General features: G+C 38.5%; 2 protein-coding genes across 4 annotated transcripts in view; one reads left to right on the forward strand and one right to left on the reverse strand.

Annotated features, from left to right (window-relative positions):
• The window catches only part of LOC127416587 (transcription initiation factor TFIID subunit 4-like), a 128,326-nt gene extending 125,081 nt beyond the window's left edge, over positions 1-3,245 (reverse strand). For all 3 annotated transcript variants that reach the window (XM_051656007.1, XM_051656005.1, XM_051656004.1), the window contains exon 1: positions 2,154-3,245. In XM_051656007.1, the coding sequence (XP_051511967.1) occupies positions 2,154-3,204 (1,051 nt within the window). In that variant the 5' untranslated portion in view covers positions 3,205-3,245. The remainder of the gene's footprint in view (positions 1-2,153) is intronic.
• A 949-nt stretch (positions 3,246-4,194) lies between these two features.
• LOC127416604 (protein LSM14 homolog A-like) lies at positions 4,195-20,489 on the forward strand. The gene is made up of 11 exons (XM_051656034.1): positions 4,195-4,482; positions 5,101-5,264; positions 5,370-5,511; positions 8,956-9,054; positions 9,579-9,758; positions 9,983-10,078; positions 10,193-10,384; positions 13,444-13,615; positions 15,312-15,341; positions 15,506-15,749; positions 18,089-20,489. Exons 1-11 carry the CDS (start codon positions 4,362-4,364, stop codon positions 18,110-18,112), a joined length of 1,464 nt encoding a protein of 487 aa, XP_051511994.1. The 5' UTR covers positions 4,195-4,361; the 3' UTR covers positions 18,113-20,489.
• The last annotated feature ends 802 nt before the right edge of the window (positions 20,490-21,291 follow it).

Below are 21,291 nucleotides of genomic sequence, written 5' to 3' on the forward strand. Positions count from 1 at the left end.
CCATTGTGAGTAAAGAAACAGATAAATACAGATCTAAACTAAAACCCACCAAGCTACTGTACAGCATTCCTCCTCATTTGTAAACAGCTTTTGTTCTTCAAATGCCAATGCGATTACGTCACACACACCAAAAAGTGATCGTGTCGCTTTAGGAGACATTAATTTAACAGCTGGTGTCGTATGGATGACATTGATGCTGACTGTCTGTGATTTTTGGACCTTCAAAAGAGAAATCTCCACTTACTTGCATTTTAAGGACCTACTGAGCTAAGACATTTTTCTATTTTTCTTCAAATGTGTTCTGGTTAAGAAAGAAAGTCATACACACCTGGGATATCATGAGGGTGAGTAAATAATTTGAGAATTTTCATTTTTGGGTGAACTATCCCTTTACCACACACTCCACTCATCACAGCATTGGTGACCCCCATGATTATTTGCTCGATCACTTAATTAATTTAAGGCAATACATTTACTCAAATTCTCTGAAGCGTATTGAACTTTTAGGGGTTTACAGTGCAGTTTTTAAAGTCTCAGAAAGTCTAAAAACCTCTTGGTGGAACTTATAAATCTTCTCCTATGCAAGTGGTTCTTAACGTTTTTGACTCCAAGGCACTGCATTGTCCAAGGCAATAATCAGACTCAGTATAAAAGTAATCCACAAGACTCCTGTGGTTTAATCCATGTCTTCAGAAGCGATATACACTATATGGCCGAAAGTTTGTGGACACTCCCTTCTAATTAACGAATTTGGTTACTCCATTAAATCCAGTAAAGAAAAATCTTAATATTTCTTTGTGTAATGGCTTGGGCTTTGTGTGCTTCCAAATTCGTGGCAACTGTTTGGGGATAGCCCTTTTCTGTTCCAGCATGACAATGCCCCTGTGAACAAAGTGAGGTCCATAAAGAAATGCTTTACTGTGTCTGGCGTGGAAGAAATTGACTGGCCTGCACAAAGCCCAGACCTGAACCCCATTGATCACTTTTGGGGTGAACTGGAACAGCAACTGTAAGTCGGGCACCATCGACCAACATCAGTTCCTGACCTCACTGACATCCTTGTGTCTGAATGAGAGCAAATTCCTGCAGCCATGTTACTACATACAGTATAGTGGAAAGCCTTCCCAAAATAGTGGAAGCTGTTATTACAGCAAAGGGGCACATTGATGCCTAACGTTTTGAAATCAAATGTTCATCAAGCACATATGGTGTCCACAAACTTTTGGCCATATAGTGTAATAGGTGTGGGTGAGAAACAGATCAATTTTTAAGTCTTTTTTTACTATAAACTCCCTGCCCAGTGGGTGGCAATATGCACGAAGAATGTGAATCGCCAAAAACAAAAAACAAAAAAGACGAATGTGAAAGTGAAAGTGGGCATTTATAGTAAAACAGGACTTAAATATTGATCTGTTTCTCACCCACACCTATTATATTGCTTCTAAAGATATAGATTTTTCCAATGGAGTCGTACGGATTACTTTTATGCTGCCTTTATGTGCTTTTTTCGAGCATTTAAGTTCTGGCCACCATTCACTTGCATTGTATGCTTTACAAACAGCTGTTCCTCCATTATGTTTGCCATGCACAGTTTCTGCATTGCGGTCAAAAGTGGTTTGGGATTGAGAAATATGTAGGCCTATACAGTATCTTGACTTTTTAGACGTTTCTCAGCATTTTGATTAAGTTAGATTACTTTAATAAAATTTTATGAAAAATGTTGTCATCTTGCACCCCCCTTGGAAGTTTGCGGAGGAAGTTGGAAGTTTGGGCCCAGCCCCCTGGTTGAGAACTCATTAGCCTGTGCAACCCTGATATTTTTTGTAAAAGCGTCTTTTAAGAGTTTACACTATTAATAAAAAGTTCAGAAACACTGGACTTAATGTATGTTTCTCATTATCTTATTGATAATTTGATAAAGTCTTATGCTTATATGCTTGAAATATGTAGACAACTATAAACTGTGCCTATACAACTATTTTCAAAACTAAAAATGTAACTTTTTTTTATTATTATTATTATTTATTAACTTAGAACAGATAAGCAGCCAACAAGAGTCCAACATACATGGATGCACCTTTAAGTTGGTGTGTCCAAACTTTTGACAGACACTTTACATCAGACATTAGTAGATCATTGGTGCACATTTTTACCTGGTGGGATGGTGAATCCAGGTGGCAGCTGAATAGTAGTTTGTTGTTGTGGTGGTCTGACAATCAGCTGCGGCGTGACGACCCTCTGTTGCGCAGGTGTAGCGGGACGTGTCTGCGTTTGCGTCTGCACGGGTCTTATCACCGGGCTCACTGGAGCCGCACTGACACTGACTGCGGGTTTGACAGGAGAAGAAGTCACCGAAGTCGTCGCGGGACTGGACACCGAATTCACCGCTGGTTTCACGTCTGCGGGCTTACTGTGGTTTACCTGCGCGTCCGCCTCTCCTATCCGGGCTGCCTGCTGGACCAGCGCGGACACGGAGGTGCCGTTGCCGTTCTGCGCGATGCTGGCGATGATGTGACGCGGGAGTCGCTGCAGCGCGATGGTGGGCGTTCCGCGGTCCAGCGCGATCGACTGCGGGTTACTAGACACGGTGAAAGTCGTGCTGTTCGGGAACGGCAGGGTCACGGCGGTGGTTACGGTACCAGGAGGAGAGTTGGATGTAGTAGGTGATGCTGCTGCTGATGCTGCGGCTCCTCCGTTGCCATTGAGACTGGGTGATGCTGCGCCCCTCAGGGAGCGCGTATTAACCGGGTGTTTCTTACGGGTGTCCCTCTGGCTCTCACCTTTGTTTCCCGGCGGTGCCCCATCAGATGCTGTGGTTATGATAACGATGTTGCCATGTGATCTCAGGGTGTTCTCCTTCTCCAGGGCTTTCGTTTGTTTATCCTTACTGGCTTCTTTCAGGAGAGAATCCGAGTTGCCCGCAGCTTTACGCCCGTGCTGCTGCTGCTGTGGTTGTTGTTGTTGTTGTGTTGGTTCTGATGGACTGTCTACACTGGCTGGCAGCTGCGCTCTTCCTCCCGCCTGCTGCTTTGCGATGCCCGGGTGTGTGTTTGCGCAGCCCGGGTGAGTGTTTTCGGGCTGTGCAGTGGCCGCATCGTTCTGGCCCACCAGCTGAGACTCCAGGGAGCCCACTAGGTCGCTCACGGCTTTTTCGTCCACCTCGGAGAAGAGCATGTCTTCCAGAGGGTCGGAGGCGCCCGCCATATTCGCTCTGTGTGATGGGATGTCTGGCTTCTGCTGGTGCGCGTCCACGAGCGCGAGTGCGCAGTCGTGTTACTATGGCATTGTGGGAATGGGTGTGACGTCAGAGGGGGAAAGAAAGAAAGAAAGAAAGAAAATGTTTTTTAGAAATTAAGTAAATGTCACTTGATGAAGGATTTATCCTTCAGTTCAAGAAAATGTAAATAAAACAAAAATAGCTACAGAAGTTTGGAAAGTGAAATGATTTGTTCATATATACATATCAATGTATAAATATACAGTCAATATAATGTATAAATATATAAAAATCATTTAAATCAACAAATCAATTTACTTTCCAAACTTCTGTAGCTATGTTAGATAGCTACATAGTTAGATAGATAGATAGATAGATAGATAGATAGATAGATAGATAGATAGATAGATAGATAGATAGATAGATATACTGTATATTAAGTACTTAAATAACTTTATGTCTCCGGGTGTAAAATTCTTCCCTCGGTTTCAAGAATATTCTCATTGTTATGCATAAATACATAAAGCTATATTCTACATTAAAATACTTTTAAGAGGCTGAAAAAGAGAAAAAGTACGTTGGTTGGGTGGGGGCTAAAGCATTTATGACAGTTTTGCATGGCATCTGTGGATGTGATAGATTTGAATGTGTTTAACAGTAAAAACTCTTTGTCACTCATATGCAGTGTGCTGAGACTGAAATAGACCTATCATATTTCCGTTATCACACATGAATTGCTTCATTACACATGCATAACGGCGGCGTGTGCGATTTGGACGATTTTATTATCTTCTAGCATTTAAGTAAATACATTTTGTGCTTCTTAAAATTAAAAAAAAACTCCCTTTTATTTATTTTCAAAATTCCAAACAAATTGAAAGACATATTCCCTCTTACGTAACGGGAGTCACGCTCAAACCCCGCGAGTTCTCGCGATACTTGAGGCGAGGGGGGGGGGGGGTCGCGTGTCCCAGCATGCATCTGTTCAGTGCGAAGGAGAATGAGCACGGCCATGTCGAGTTAAACGCACACTGAGAAAAAAAGCACACAAAAGAACCCAAAACAGCCGTCAGACCAAGCGAATCTAAAGAGAGCGTGAGAAGAGCAGTCGAGCAACCCCGAAGGACTGATTTAAAGCGCAAAGATGAGCGGAGGGACGCCTTATATCGGCAGCAAGATCAGCCTGATCTCAAAGGCCGAGATCCGATATGAGGGAGTTTTATACACCATCGACACTGAGAACAGCACTGTAGCTCTGGCGAAAGGTAAATAGAAATATATGTATGCACACTAAACTTGCTCGCATATATACGTTCAGTATAAACAAACACTGAGAACTGAGATGTAGCCCTGGCGAAAGGTACATCAAATTATATATACACACATTATATATACTTGCAGTTGTACTGTAAACATTGAGAACAACACTGTAGCTCTGGTGAAAGGCAAATCAAATTGCGCACACTCACTATATATACTCATACATATACAGCCAATGCACATATACACAGATCAGATATGAGGGAATTTAAATACCATCATCAACACTGAAAACAACACTGTAGCTCTGCTGCATATTTAAATATATATTCACACATATACCCCCACTATATATACACATATGCACTTAATAAATGGAGCAGCACTTAAATTAAATTGCAGTTACCGTAAATGCAGTCCGCTCTCTGCAAGAGTTACTGATGCTTAGTTCAGCATTGAACTTGTGCAGACTTCTCTGCTATATGCATTGCAGTCGGTCTGCCAGTGCTATCCTCTCATGTATGTTTGCTTTTAAGTTTTACATTCGAGTAATTGATGTATTTGACAACATTGCATGTTTTGTTCTCTTGTAATATTATCTCTCTTTCCCTAAATCTTTTTAGTCAAATCGTTTGGCACTGAGGATCGCCCCACAGACAGACCCATCCCCCCTCGAGATGACATCTTTGAGTACATCATATTTCGAGGAAGCGACATCAAAGATCTGACTGTGTGCGAGCCACCCAAACCCACCTGTAATCTTCCTCAGGACCCGGCCATCGTGCAGGTGAGCCGTGCACATTGTATTAAACATTCAGTTTTTACTATGAAAGCCCAACAATCATAAAGCAAAGTGAATGTTGACTTGTACTGTTCATGTGTTTGTGTATAGTCCTCTCTCGCATCCACCACTGGCCCTGCGGCTCCTTCCTTTCAGTCGTACACCCCCTTCAGTCGAGCCCCTGTGGCCCCGTACAGCCAGTTCAGCTCCAGTCCACTGGTACCCCAGGCGTTCGGAGCAGCAGTCGCTGGTGGTATGTTTTTACTCACTATTGTAGTCTAGAATATTGAAAGCAAACATGATGAACTGTAGGGCCAGAATAACCGTGTGCATCAAGGAGAAGAGAAATTATTTGACATACTCGCAAGTTGTTGTACTTCAGTGCAAGCTGAGATGACGGCAAGCCACATTTACCACTTTTTTTTTACTGAAGTTGTGCTGGTGCCAGAGTCGGTTGTGACAGAGGTCCAAATACTGTCCCACATTTCCGATGACTTGGGAGACAAACAGTAACATAACTGCTTACAGTATTACTACCAAATTGGGACTGTGTGCATGAAAAATTATTTATAAATAAATAGGTACTTTTAACAAAGGAACGTTACAGGTTCAAAACAAGTTAAGCTCAACTGACAGCATTTGTAGCAAAATGTTGATTACCACAAAAAAGTATTTTAACTCTACCCTTATTTATAAAAAATAAAATCACAGTTACAGCAAAGCATTTGCAATAGAAGTGAATGAGGCCAGTCCATAAACATTGAGTCAAACTCCATTTCAAAAGGATAGCCACAAGATGTAATCAGTATATGTATTCTGATGAATTTGTTGTGATAAAATCTCTGTTCTAATGATTTTAGTGTGATAAAATTACTTGCAGGGTTTACTGCCATAGCGTCATCATGGCAACAAAGTTGTAAAATTGGATATAACTGTACACTGATAAGGTTAGTAAGTGATTTTATCTCACTAAAATCATGTTAACAAGTATTATGTTTACGCCTTGTGTGTATTTTAATGTTTATGGAGTGGCCCCATTCACTTCCATTAAAATTGCCTCACTGTAACCCAGATTTTTGCTTTTTTTTTTTTTTAAAGAAAAGGAGGGACAAGTCAAAATACATTTTTGGAATAGTTCACCCAACAATGAAAACTCTTATATTTTACTCACCCATTTTGTATGGACATACAGAGCTGAAATATTCTTCTAAAAATCTTCATTTGTGTTCAGCAGAAGAAGAAAGTCATACACATCTGTGATGGCATGAGTGAGTAAATGAAGATGGAATTGTCATTTTTGGGTGAACTATCCCTTTAACGTAACTGCAGTTTGTGTTTATATATATATATATATATATATATATATGTATATATCTGTATGTGTATATACACTACCGGTCAATGGTTTTGAAACAATTATTCTTTATTATATATATTTATATATATATATTTATTTATTATTTTTTTTTTTTTTTTTTCACATTTTAGAATATTAGTGAAGTCATCAAATCTATGGAATAACATAAATGGAACTATGGGAATTATGTTGTGACTAAACAAAATCCAAAATAAATCAAAACTGTGTTATATTTTAGCATCTTCAAAGTAGTCACACTTTGCCTAGAATTTGCAGACATGTACTCTTGACATTTTCTCAACCAACTTCTTGAGGTATCACCCTGGGATGCTTTTTAAACAGTATTGAAGGAGTTCCCATCTATATGTTGGGCTCTTATTGGCTGCTTTTTTTATTATTCGGTCCAAGTCATCAATTAAATTTTAGTTTTATAATTAAATAAATTAATATGGTGGCACAATTATATTTTTGTCTACAAAACTAATTTCAAACATTTAAGCATACACCTTCAGATCAAAAGATTTTTAGATCATGAGAAACATTTCAGTCAAGTGTTTCAAAACTTTTGACCGGTAGTGTGTATATATATGTATGTATATGAATGCCAAAAGTTTGGAATAATGTACAGTGTTTGCTCTAAGGGAAAGAAATTGGTATTTTTATTCACCAAAGTGGCATTCAACTGATCACAATGTATAGTCAGGACATTAATAACGTGAAAAATTACTATTACAATTTGACAAAAATGTTCAGAACTTCTTAAACTCCTTCAAAGAGTTCTCATAAAAAAAATCCTCCACGTGCAGCAATGACAGCTTTGCAGATCCTTGGCATTCTAGCTGTCAGTTTGTCCAGATACTCAGGTGACATTTCACCCCACACTTCCTGTAGCACTTGCAATAGATGCGGCTGTCCTGTCGGGCACTTCTCACGCACCTTAAAGTCTAGCTGATCCCACAAAAGCTCAATGGGGTTAAGATCCAGAACACTCTTTTCCAATTATCTGTTGTCCAATGTCTGTGTTACTTTGCCCACTCTAACATTTTCTTTTTGTATTTCTGTTTCCTGAGTCTCCTCTTTACTGTTGTACATGAAACTGGTGTTGAGCGGGTAGAATTCAATGAAGCTGTCAGCTGAGGACATGTGAGGTGTCTATTTCTCAAACTAGAGACTCTGATGAACTTATCCTCTTGTTTAGTTGTACATCTGGCCTTCCACATCTCTTTCTGTCCTTGTTAGAGCCAGTTGTCCTTTGTCTTTGAAGACTGTAGTGTACACCTTTGTATGAAATCTTTGTCAATTTCAAGCATTGTATAGCCTTCATTCCTCAAAACAATGATTGACCAGTCTATTGCATACTGTGGCAACTCAAAAACAAACACAAAGACAATGTTAAGCTTCATTTAATGAACCAAATAGCTTTCAGCTGTGTTTGATATAATGACAAGTGATTTTCTAGTACCAAATTAGCAATTTAGCATGATTACTCAAGGATAAGGTGTTGGAGTGATGGCTGCTGGAAATGGGGCCTGTCTAGATTTGATCAAAAATTACTTTTTTCAAATAGTGATGGTGCTGTTTTTTACATCAGTAATGTCCTGACTATACTTTATGATCAGTTGAATGCCACTTTGGTGAATTAAAATACCAATTTCCTTCCGAAACAGCAAAATCTGTACATTATTCCAAAATTTTGGCTGCCAGTGTGTGTGTGTGTGTGTGTGTGTGTGTGTGCGTGCGCGCATATATATATATATATATATATATATATATATATATATATATATATATATACACACACACATCTATACACACACACACACACATACATACATATGTATATAAACAAGAGTCAGTCATTTTTTTTGTGGTAATCAACATTGTCACAAATGCTGTTCATTGATCTTAACTTGTATTGAACCTGGAACATTCAGTATATCCTTGGTTGGAAACTGGGGTACAATAATGTTTGATACAACACTGGCTGCATAACAAAACATTTATAATGGTAAAAAAAACAATTAAAAGTGTGTAAATATAGTTTATAATATACACAATTATCAATTGCGCATTTGTGCTTCAATGATTTGACCAGAGCAGTTGTTGCATTTAAAAGTGCACTAAATATTTACATTGAATCGCACAACTTTATTTTAAATTGCACACAGTATGCACCAGGAACAACTGTAAACCAGAAAAATATATGAATATTTGAATGTTTTTCTGGTTATAATAAAACTGCTGTATATAATGCTACAGTTAGTGTCGGTCTGGATGGGTTTTTCTCGCAGTGTCATGTTAAAGCCCACACTTAAGGTTGTGCACTTCCTCCCCTAACAGGAAGCAGCTCAGGTCCTGCGTTCAGTAGCGAGAGAAGCAGTACTGCCCCTCTGTCCCAGAGCACTGCTTTACCTCACTCGCTGAGTCACGAAGTCGAAGGTAATGAGAACCAGTGCTAACGTGTGGCTTTATTGTGTTAAACAGGGTACAGCAGATGTCATTGCTGTGCAGTGAATTTGACTTGGCAAAGCACAGTTTTGTAAGAGTCACTCTTCTCTGGTCTGTCAGTTTGCAGTATAGCTTCACTGTTGATGTACATTGAAATGTAAATTGACCCCTTTCTTTCTTAATACATATCTGTGGTCTTATTGTGCATAACTCTTCAGTGCACTTTATTCTCAAGCCAAAATTTTTTCATAATCTTTCATCATATCTAGTGATTTTCTCTCCCTTTTAAACAACTTTTATTTTTTGTTGATGAATTCATGGCTGAGTGGGTGGGGGAAATGTGTGACGTCACAGGACTTAAATGTGTTGCAAATGATGTTTCATGTTGTCTTCAGTTGATGTTTACAGCATTAAATGATACTAAGCTACATTGTTTTCTCTCATTTAGCTCCACATCATGGTGGCGTTTTTGTTGATTTGTGAGTCTTAAAACCAGATTGTGCCCTCTGCTGCAGGTCGTTCGAGCCCGTCTCTGGAGCCCCTAAAGAAAACCCCGACCCTGGAGCATGCGGTTCAGACAGCCAGTGTCGCTCCCCCTGCAACTGCAGCAGGTTCAGTGAGTCAGAGGTGTCCTGGAGCACCTCGACCCGCGCTCAGTGCTCAGAAACCTGCTGAAAACCTGGAGCTAAACAAGGGTGAGAACCAGAGCTGATGGGCAGTTTTTCTGTAACACACTCACACACACGGAAGCTGGAATTAAAAAAAACAGCGGCTTCTACCGTGGCTCATCTAATAATATTTTAGTCTGAACTATCAAATTATTAACATTACCTTAAAAGTTTAATACACAGATAAGGTCAAGTGATTATTTTCTCTGTATACTGCAGACATTAATTGCAATATCTTTTTTCATCTTCAGCGTCTGATGTTCAGAAGGTCACCCGGGAATTACTTTGCCCAGAATCGGACACAAACAGGCCTGATAACAAAGACTCAAACAAACGGCAGTCTGGAGGTGAGCCACTTTAAAACACCTGCCTGGTATATCTTCTGCTTGTTGGTCTTTGGTTACATTATCATGAATGGGGCTATGAAGTTGATGTATGAAAACTGTTGTTTCTCTGTCCAGGTGGTGCTCCTTCGATGAGGAAGGGACGGGGCAGTGGGGGCGGAGGCGGCGGTCAGCGTGGAAGGGGCAGGTTTAATGGCCGCAGAGATGGACCAATGAAATTTGAGAAGGACTTTGACTTCGAGAGTGCCAACGCCCAGTTCAATAAGGAGGAGATCGACCGCGAGTTCCAGAGCAAACTCAAGATTAAAGGTGTCATTCACAGCCTTTTTTTTTAATCAACCCAAACCAAACAGTGAATACTTCTGTTATGCTTTTCAAGGGTTTAAAGACAACATGAAACAGCATACGCAATACATTTAAAAACTGACATTTATTTATTTAGCAACTTAACAAATGAGGAAAAAATACAACCAATTTATAATACAGGAGCCATAAGAAAAAGATATTATCAGGACAAAAAGAAAAAATCCCACACGCTACCATAGCTTGTAAAACACGATCAGGAATTTATTTGCGATGTTTGTAACAATTGCATGATGCAAATGTTGTTTGTTAATGATGTATTTTAAACTTGTTTAAAAATGTTTTTGGTGTTTTATGTATGCCTGATGAAGGTCGTGTGACCAAAACGTCGCAAATAAATTCCTGATCATGTTTTGCAAGATATGGTAGTCAGGGATGTGATTCTTCTGGATTAATCCAGAATTCCTAGGCCTAAAAATGTGACCCGCGTGAATTTTGTAAAAGGGTTGTGTAGGTCCCCCTCGTGCTGCCAAAATAGCACCAACCCACATCTCAGAATAGCATTCTGAGATTATATTCTTCTCACCACAATTGTACAGAATGGTTATCTGAGTTACTGTAGACTTTGTCAGTTCAAACCAGTCTGGCCATTCTTTGTTGACCTCTCTCATCAACAAGGCGTTTCCATCTGCAGAACTGCCGCTCACTGGATGTTTTTTGTTTTTGGCACCATTCGGGGTAAATTCTAGAGACTGTTGTGTTGAAAATCCCAGGAGATCAGCCGTTACAGAAATACTCAAACCAGCCCGTCTGGCACCAACAATGAATAAGCATGTAATATTACATGTTCTTAGGAGTGCCGACCCCTCTTCATCGTTTGGCTAGTATTATTTCTGGATTGTGCTTTTAAATGAACAGAGAGTGGTCTCACAAATACTCATGTCAATTTTTATTACATCAGCAACCCAAGTTCATTTCCCAATCTAAACGGGGAAAAAAACGTGTCTAGACTGAACATTTTCTTGTGTTTACACTATCTGCAGGGTTTCATGATTTTACCATATTGGCTGTGTCACAATATTTAATTTCAAAAGTGAATCGGGCCGTTTACACGACAACGTTTTCAACTAAAAACGGAAAACTTTTAATGCGTTTTGGCTGTTCGTTTACACGACAACGGCGTTTTGGGGCCTGAAAACGCAAACTTTTGAAAACAGGTTTCAAAGTGCACGTTTTTGAAAACGATGCCGTTATCGTTTCCTTGTAAATGTACAAAAGCGCGAATTTGTGAAAACAGTGACGTCATGCACACGCGTATTACGTGTTATATAAAGAATGATGGATTGATAGGCATCAATTTGAGATGTATAATTATCAATATGAATACTGGTGTCTGTGCAAATAACAACAATGAACAATTTATTCATTTGGAGTGTTTTGTATGGAGTGTGAACATTGTACAGTAGGCAGAACCTGCAATTTGAAAATCTTGAAATTAATATATGGATTCAGATGGGAAAAAGTTATTTGTATTTTAAATTGTATTTATTTACTTAATTTTATTTGATGTATCTTTACCCTGCAATTCATTCACCCACCGTTTATGTATATAGCCTATAGACAGAGATGTGATGCCATGTACAGTATTCAATGATATGCTTAGAATATGAAAACATGAGGCAGTGAAAATGCATGTTAGATCCAGTGTACACAAGACCTCTCTCTCTGTCAGAAGATGTCCATATATCAGAGTTCTGTCTGATATCCAAAACCAGTCAACATCAACAGCTTGTTATGTTAACTTACTCTCCTACCAGCCCAAGAGTCAGCAGGGGGAATACAGAAGAAGGCAGGAGACGAAGTGATGGTAAAAATGAGCAGAGTTTATTGAATAATCTTGAGAGTTCAGTCTATAGGCATGCGCGCGAGTACTTCAAAACTACAATGGCGGACTACAGGACTGTGTTTGTGCTGCTCAAGATTTTGAGTGTATTGATGCTTAAAATGTAGAGTGTAGATTTACTGAATCACTACTACGACCAGCGATCGCCATCTTCATTGTTTGTATTCATCGCTCTGTGGAAGAATGCTTATGTGCGCAGGCGCGTAGTGTTTCTTTACAAAGTGACATCGCCAACTACTGGCCTGGCATGCATAATACAGCGTTTTTAGTCATTTTCGCGGATCCGTGTGAACGGGGATCGTTTTGACAACGTTGTCGTCTGTACGCGAAACTTTTCAAAATACAAAGGAAAAACGTTCCCATATTTAGTACATCGTTGTCGTGTAAACGTACCCTCAGAGTATTACAAAATAATGTATAGTGGGATATTATTGGTTATGTATGCAAAATATGGGTTATGTCAATGGAAAAAAAAAATTGTTATATAATTGCGTTTCAAGTTGATGCTTATTAATATTTTTAGAGATTATGAAAGCAAAAGATTTTTTTCGTTAGAATAACGTGTTCTGATTAATTGTGTACATTGTAATTTGCATAGAGGAAATTAAGCTGATTTCTGGGAACATTTAATAATTTTTTGTATTATTTTTATTACATATAGGCTTATTGTCCCACCGAAATTCTTATTACTACAGTGCAGATGTTTTAATGGAGATTTTTTGTTTTTGTTTTTTGTTCTCATTACACTCAGAGATACTTTTCATTAGATTCTCATCACTGTAGTACAGTCGGGTTTTTTTAAAATGCAGTACAGCAAATACTACCATGATGTAGTATTCATTACAGTCATTCAAATTTATGGGGAAATTGTGCTTCATTTTCTGGAATATATTCTCAGTGCCTAAAATCCGATTGGTACAAAAAATAAGCTTAATTTTATGTGAGCAAAATAATGTATGATTTATTTGTTTTGGAAATATGACTATGTAAATGTCTATGGTCTAATAACATAAAGAAGGTAATGCGGTCCACCTTGATTTCACGTTGTCTTTAATTGAATTAATCTGTAAATAATCCACTCATTTACAAAGCTGTTGCTCTGTACTGACAGAGATATGTTTAATATCAGTAGGGAGTGTTATAATGTTACTGTGTGCTACAGATGAGAAGGGTGAGAAATTGGAGAAGACCCTGAATGGAGAGGAGAAGACCGATTCAGGTGTGGAAACTCAGAACAGTGAAGGCAATGCTGATGAGGAAGATCCACTGGGACCCAACTGTTACTATGACAAAACCAAGTCCTTCTTCGACAACATCTCTTGTGATGGCTCTAGGTGAAATCTGAGCTCCTCCACTAATGTTTTTTACCACACAGAATTGTTAATTGAGCTAATGTGTGACACAAGTATTTTTTTTCTTTCCTCACTGGAAAATGCTGAACATATAGTCAATCAGAACACATTTGATGTTTAATATGCAGCAATATGGAGTAGGATTTCAGACCAATGAGAGCAAATTTGTGTGGGGCTATCAAGATACAACAAAAAAGTCTTGTCACATGTCACGACTGTTCAGAACAAACTGCAGATTAACGACCAATTATCGTGTTGTGTCGCACTCATTTGGAAGTGTTTTCGCGTTAAAGTGCTTTACATAGGCGAAGTGAAGTGAGTGAAACGAATCCAGTTCGTTTGGTATTCACACTGTCCTTGGGCCCAAAAGTGGGCTCAGAGCTAGAGTTGAACCGATATATTGGTTTTACTGATCAATCGGTACCAATAGTTGCTTTTGGGAACTATCGTTTATTGGCAAAAATCTATGCCAGTAGTTTTTTATTATTATTATTATTTCTCTGTGTTACTCTGTGGCCGACACAGGAGGATTCTTCTGTTCTTTAACAGTGGCAGATGTCAAATAAATCAATCACTGTGCCCCATCAACACATGCATCATATCTCCAACTTCATATCTTATGAATAATAATAAACCTTATTACACGGCTATCTGGAATACTCTATTCTGATTGGTCAATAGCGCCATCTAGCTGTCTGATATTTTTCAGTAACAACTGCACCTCCACGTATCAGATCGGTCATCCGGGTATTTGCGAGCCATGTTTCCTGCTTCTCGGGTCACGGTGCGTTCTCTACAAGTAAGCTAATAAAATCATTTAAACTCAAATCTAAATTTCATGTGCATTTATTTTTTTATTTGGCAAGTAGTTTTGTAGTAAGATACGCAATGAGCTGTCAGGATTTCATTAATTATAAAATAAACATCAACAGAACTCTGACGCAAACCGGAGGTTGATTTCAGCTGTTCAGTGATTTCTTTCTTGTCACGTAATTACAAAATTTCAACGTAAATCAGTATTTTATGTTCATGTATTTGGTTAGTAGCCGTGTAATAAGTGGGATAATGTACAGTCTGCCAGTAGTTATCGCAAAATAAACTGCTTTGCGTCAGGGTTTATTTTGCGATAACAACCGGCTGACTGTACATTATCCCTTACATATTTCTCATTAAACCTCATCTGGTGAAATATATAGGATATAACAGCTTAATTTGGTAAACACTTAAAAATAGAGCATTGTAATGAAGCCAAGTGTCCATTTCAAAATAAGAGTCCCTCGTGTGTTCTGGGCTTGTATTTATTTAAAAGTCCCACGTTATGCACCAACTCTTCATTTTTTTCTTATTGGAATTTTGGCTGAACAATAAACTGCACCTGGGATTTCATTCATTTTTGACTCTTGTAGCCTCTATGTCTTTGCCCTTCATAGTAAGGAAAGACTAAGAATGTTTTGAACACTCTATGAATCGATTTTAAAAGCTATCTGCCAATTAATTGGTTATCGGCCTTTCCACCACCTTAGTTATCGGTATTGGCAAAATCCACTATCGGTAAACCTCTACTCAGAACTAATTTTGTTCCACAAACCAAGTAAAAACACCATCAGTAACACCGTCTTTCAATATACAGTAGAATTTGTGAAATCAGAAAATAAAAGCACTCTTCTGTCCCTTCTAGAAAGGAGAAATCTGGAGGTGCTCCTGGGAGGTACAGTCTCTTTAGTTGATTTTATTTAATGTTCAGTATTAACTTGCTGATTATGTTCATGGTTCAAATCGCCTTGTATTACTAGTATTATTCTGGAATGTCTTCCACTTAAAAAAACGGCACTTTGAAGAATTGCACACTTCTATCTTTATCCTCTCGTTTAGAGAGCGAAGGCACACCTGGGCGGAGGAGAGGAGAATGAATGCAGAGACTTTCGGTATTCCACTGCGTCATAATCGTGGACGTGGAGGTTTCCGGGGCAGAGGTGGTGGCATGGGCTTCCGTGGTGGTCGCGGGCGTGCAGCCAGCAGGGGCTCGTTCATGCCCTCCCGTGGGGGCGGAGCCGGATTCAGGGGTGGTTTCAGAGGTGGCAGAGGAGGGCGAGAGTTCTCTGATTTTGAATACAGGGTTAGTACTTCTTCTCTTATCCCTGTTATTGATCAATTGTAAATCTTAGATATACTTGATACATGTTTGACAGTATGATTATATGCACTTTAAAAGTTCGATTTCAGTCGGACTAAAACAATTTCTTTTAAAATTTTGTTTACACAGCAGTTACAAATGCATAAATAATTTGATGAGATTAATGTTTTAAAATTGTGGATATAAAAATATGAAAGTATACTTTTAAATATGAAACTATAAAATATGTGCTCTATCATGTCAGCAACAAAGTTTAAGGCCCTCTGATGCTGCATTTCATGTACACCAAACCAAAGCAGCATCAGAACTGCCTTTGATACTAGGAGCCGAGTGGGGTCAGAGCAGGCTTGATTTAGTCTGGCTTTTGTGTCTTTACACAGCCAAGTTGAGGCTGCTGTGCGTCTGCTCAAAATTCTGTGTAAAGACTCCTAAAAGGATTTGAAAATGTGATTGTAGCGAGCAACGTGTATTTAATCCAGCATTTTTGGCGTGCTTCCTTTAAAATTGTTTATTGTGCATTGTATCGTGTATACTCGCACAGTCTTACTGTAGCTTGACTCTTTAAAAACCCATTGTAGCTTAGTTTTTTATTTGTTTTCGCCATCATTTGAAAGCCGGCCCGATAATATCAGGCCAAATATTTTCCATTTCAAATAGTTTTTTTGCTTTATATATATAGTGCTGTGAAAAAGTATTTGCCTGATTTCTTCTATTTTTGTGTATTTTTCATACTAAATTGTTTTAGATCTTCAAACGAGATATAACAAACAAATGCAATCTGAGTAAACACAAAATATAGTTTTCAAATATATATATCTTTTTTTTTTATTTTTTTGATTAAAGCCAAAAAGTTATGCAACACCTATATCACCCATGTGAAAAACTAACTGCCCCCTTAAACTTAATAGCTGGTTGTGCCACCTTTAGCAGCAACAACTGCAACCAAACGCTTCAGATAACTGAAGATCAGTCTTTCACAACACTGTGGTGGAATTTTGGCCCACTCTTCTTTGCAGAACTGCTTTAGTTCAGTCACACTGGAGGGTTTTCAAGCATGAACTGCCTGTTTAAGGTCCTGCCACAGCATTTCAAACGGGGTCAAGTCAGGACTTTGACTAGGCCACTCCAAAACTTTAATTTTGCTTCTTTTGAGCCATTCAGAGGTGGACTTACTCCTATACTTTGGATCATTGTCTTGTTGCATAATCCAGTTGCGCTTGAGCTTCAACTCACAGACTGATGACCGGACGTTCTCCTTTAGGATTTTCTGATAGAGAACAGGATTCATGTTTCCCTTAATTATTGCAAGTCATCCTGGCCCTGAAGCAGCAAAACATCCCCACACCATCACATGACCACCATCATGCTTGACCATTGGTATGATGTTCTTTTTGTGGAATTCTGTGTTTGATTTACGCCAGATGTAACGGGACCCCAAAAGCTTTTAGGATCATCTGTGTTTTGGCATTGAGGTGCGTTTTGGCGAAATTCAGATGAGCCTTAATGTTCTTCTGGGTTAGCAGTGGTTTTCACTACTCTTCCATGGATACTATTTTTGGCCAGTGTCTTTCTGATAGTGGAGTCATGAACAGTGACCTTTATTGATGCAAGTGAGGCCTGCTGTTCCTTGGATGCTGTCCTTGGCTTATTTGTGACTTCCTGGATGATTCGTCGCTGTGCTCTTGGAGGAATTTTGGAAGGTCGGCCACTTCTGGGAAGGTTCACTACTGTGCGAGGTTTTCTCCATTTGGAGATAATGGCTCTCACTGTGGTTCTTAGGAGTCCCAGAGCCTTTGAAATACATCAGTCTGGGAAGGGTTACAAAGCTATTTCAATCACCTTTTTCCTCATTAATTTGTCCTTGGCATAGTGTGCTACTGGGTGAGACCTTTTAGCCAACTTCATAATGCTGAAAAAGTTCTATTTAGGTGTTGATTTGATTGATCAGGGCTGGCAGTAATCAGGCCTGGCTGTGTCTAGTCCAGCTGAACCCCATTATGAATGCAGCTTCATATAGATTTGGGGATTTAATAAGAAAGGGGCCAAATATTTTTTCCCACAGTCCCCGTTAGTATTTGATAACTTTTTTGCTTCAATAAATAACATTATCATTTAAAAACTGTATTTTGTGTTTACTCAGATTGCCTTTGTTTCCAAAATTCAAACAAAATCTAACATAAAACAATTTAGTATGAAATGTACACAAAAACCGAAGAAATCAGGATGGGGCAAATACTTACTCACAGAACTATATATATATTTAAAACCTATTCATTGTGGTGATGTTGTAATGCATTTCTTCCTTTTTGTGTTCTTTTCAGAAGGAGAACAAAGTGGCAGCATAGTGAAACCTGAAGATCAGATCATCCTAACAGCCAAGAATCTACACTCATCAACATCTAGATTAACGCTTTGGTTTCGACTCCTGACCAACAGGAACTCACACTCTCTCTCTCTCTCTCTCTCTGTTTAACACCAGCGTAGGTGTGGCCTGCCTTCTGCTGGACACGCAGCTTTGAGGTTTTTTTTTAATCCTTATTCCTTTTTAAGAAAAAAAAAATGACAAGTCTTTTGGAAACATTTGATCTTTGTTTGAGGGGAAAGAGAATTTGTGTATAAAATGCCATCGAATTATTATCTGGTATTTTTGCATCAAACCTTTAGTTCCTTTCGTAACAAACACAGGAATGGTTTGATAATACTTTGTGTGGTGAACAGAACCCCGCTGATACTGTGAGCGCTCCTCAGTCAAATAGCTTTATTATGTTTATTTTGTTGGATCTAGTCTCTGGTGTCTTCAGAAGCAAAAAAAAAAAAAAAAAACTGGTCTAGAGGCTGTAAGGTTTGTGACAGACCAAAATGAAACTGAAACCACCTAATCGAAATAAATATTTAATCTCCCAAGAGCCTGCTAGATTCGCACATGTGGAACATGCGCTTGATGGTTGTCCATCTGTATAGATGATATTTACTTATTAATTTGGTAGGTTGACATGGTTTAAGTCTTTAGTGTTTAGTTACGTTAAAAAAAAACTTTTTTAGTTTGAGATCTGCATATAATCTGGACAAGCCTCTTTTTAGTTCTGTACTGTGTACACATTTCAGACAACATCAATATCGAACAATAGGTCAGACCACCCTCCAGCGTCTCACTCAGAAACATCCCGATTTATGATTGAATGTATTGATTAATTCAACGATGTCTGGATGAACTCTTGTTGAAGGGTATTTTTTTCTTTCTCTTTTAAACAGTTTTGTCCCGAAGTCCTCTCTGCCACTGTATGCAGGATGTTAGTTTGTCCCTGCTGGATTAGACTTCTGTGTCCTGTCTTGAAAATGTATTTTGAGAATTGAGTGCCAGTTATTCTTGCCTTTAGATGTCAATTATAGATTTCTAAGAGGGCTTTTTGATAAAAACTCATCAAACCGTTATCAATGGCCAATTATGAGCCCCATCACTGTTTAACGGCAAGATCTTCAGGAGAGATCCGCCGAACTCTTTAAGAACAAGATTAGATGTCTCAAGAATTGTATTAATTTGCACTTTAAAGAAGCGTAACGCCTCCATACAGTCACATCTGTGTCATAGATGAAAATTTGATGATGTCATTTCATTATCCTCATTCACCAGATGAATATTGTCACAGGACCCAAAGCATGGAACAGAAAAGTAATTGTCTGGTGACTTGGATGAATTATAAAAGGATATTTTAGGCGAATAGATTTGTCTTAAAGGGATAGTTCACCCCACCTCCCACCTTTTGGGTGAACGATGTCTTTAATCGGGACAAAATTGCAGTATTTCTCTTGAATGCATAAATCCATTGACTTATTAACTGGATAGAAAGATGGTTTCATTGCATAGCTCTGGCCTTGAAGTAAAATGTTATGATGCCCAGTCTGAATACAAAATGAGTGTCCATAAAGCCCTTTTGTGAGTAGTTCCAGTTCATGTTTGAATCTCTTGTATGTTTGTGCATTATTTCAGATACCAGCCGTCTATTGCTCTTTTAATTGTGGACAAGTTTGTGTGCCCTACTTATCCATCCCTTTTGAATGTCGCTGAAGCACTAGTTCCTGTACTAATGGGTTCATTTAGTTATTTTGAGTTATGAGTCATGTGGTGTACTTCATATTTTTAATTTAAGGGATCCAAAGACTGAATTATGACTACATTTTTGGAGGGGAAATGCTCTTTCAGCTTGTTCTACTTTTATTTTCTCATTTATATCCCCAGAGTTTGGCATCTTGTTTGTTTCATATTTGAAGCGCTACTTGTATTAGCTAAACTGCTCCCTTTTAAAAGCACTACAGGTTTGCAGAGAAATCTCTCAGACACACAGGCAGCTGGTTAAATGCAGTGATTAGCCACTGCGCTGATCACTCCAACGAGGGCATGCTGGGAAATCTATCGAGTCACAGGTATTGGTGCAGAGTGGCTGAAATCGGACTGGACTGAGATGTCGAATTAAACCTCAGGCCTGATACAGTAATAAAGTTTATGCCTAACCTTGTATAAGATTTCAAACTAGACACGTGCAGAGTGTTTCATGTAATACAGGGTTGACAAATGATTTTTGTGCTAAGTCCTCTGGAAGAATTTGACTGGCAAAGTTTTTGTTTCATGAATTCAAGCAATTGTACATGATGTGCTCTTAGAGGGATTCAAACGGGCAGACAGAAGTTTTTATTCAAACAAGAGAAATAAATAGTTGTTCAGTATCTTGTTTGTGTCCTTGTTTTTTTATATATGAACATACAGTATATGCAAGCAAGAATGTGTAATTAGTTGCATTTTTTGTTTGTTCTTTCCATTTATTTTAAATATAAAATTAAAAGCGTTGGAAAAACTTGACTCAAACTAGATTTCCTGTATCACCTTGCAAAGAACATACGTTTGATTCCTAGGGTACACAAACATAATATGTACTAAACATTAAATGCATTGCAAGTAGCTTTGTGTTAATTGGGTTTACACATTTGGTAGACAGCTCAATTATTTTAAAACATTAAATACAGTCTTTTGGGGTTTGTTTTGTGGGAGAAGAAATTGGAGTTAAAGGTGCACTCAGTAACTTTTTGTTTGTCTCATCTTGGACTTACAGTGACACCTAGTGGTGTGGATGAAGCATCATTCAAAATCAATAGTTTTCAGTTACAGATGATGTTGTAGAAATTCACTATTCATAATCAGCCATGATTAGATTGATCCAAGAGTGAAAGTGTCCAATAACAAGACGGTTCCTGCAATTAAGCGAGTAGTATTCAGCTGGTCATGTGATTCTAAAATGGCAGCCCCCATGAGGGCACCCCTGCCTCATGAAGAATAAAACAGCTTTTATACGGTTACTGTTATGACTAGAGTTCTCATCTCATGTGAGCGGTCATGATTTTATACATACGTTTCAAAATTAGTTCATTTCAGAGTAAAACTTTTTAATGGTGAAATAATTACTGAGTGCACCTTTAAGTTAAAACAGTTATGAAAAAAGTATTGTAAATGTTGAGTATTTTGCTTTTTGTT

The sequence above is a fragment of the Myxocyprinus asiaticus genome, chromosome 26, assembly GCF_019703515.2.
Source record: "Myxocyprinus asiaticus isolate MX2 ecotype Aquarium Trade chromosome 26, UBuf_Myxa_2, whole genome shotgun sequence".
Taxonomy (NCBI): Eukaryota; Metazoa; Chordata; class Actinopteri; order Cypriniformes; family Catostomidae; genus Myxocyprinus; species Myxocyprinus asiaticus.

What these genes read in the sequence shown, in the direction of transcription:
- LOC127416604 (XM_051656034.1), top strand. Translation starts at nt 4,362, where the DNA reads ATGAGCGGAGGGACGCCTTATATCGGCAGCAAGATCAGCCTGATCTCA. An exon ending in AGGACCCGGCCATCGTGCAG is followed by an intron (nt 5,265 to 5,369) that starts GTGAGCCGTGCA and finishes GTTTGTGTATAG; the next exon opens with TCCTCTCTCGCATCCACCAC. An exon ending in GCTGAGTCACGAAGTCGAAG is followed by an intron (nt 9,055 to 9,578) that starts GTAATGAGAACC and finishes CCTCTGCTGCAG; the next exon opens with GTCGTTCGAGCCCGTCTCTG.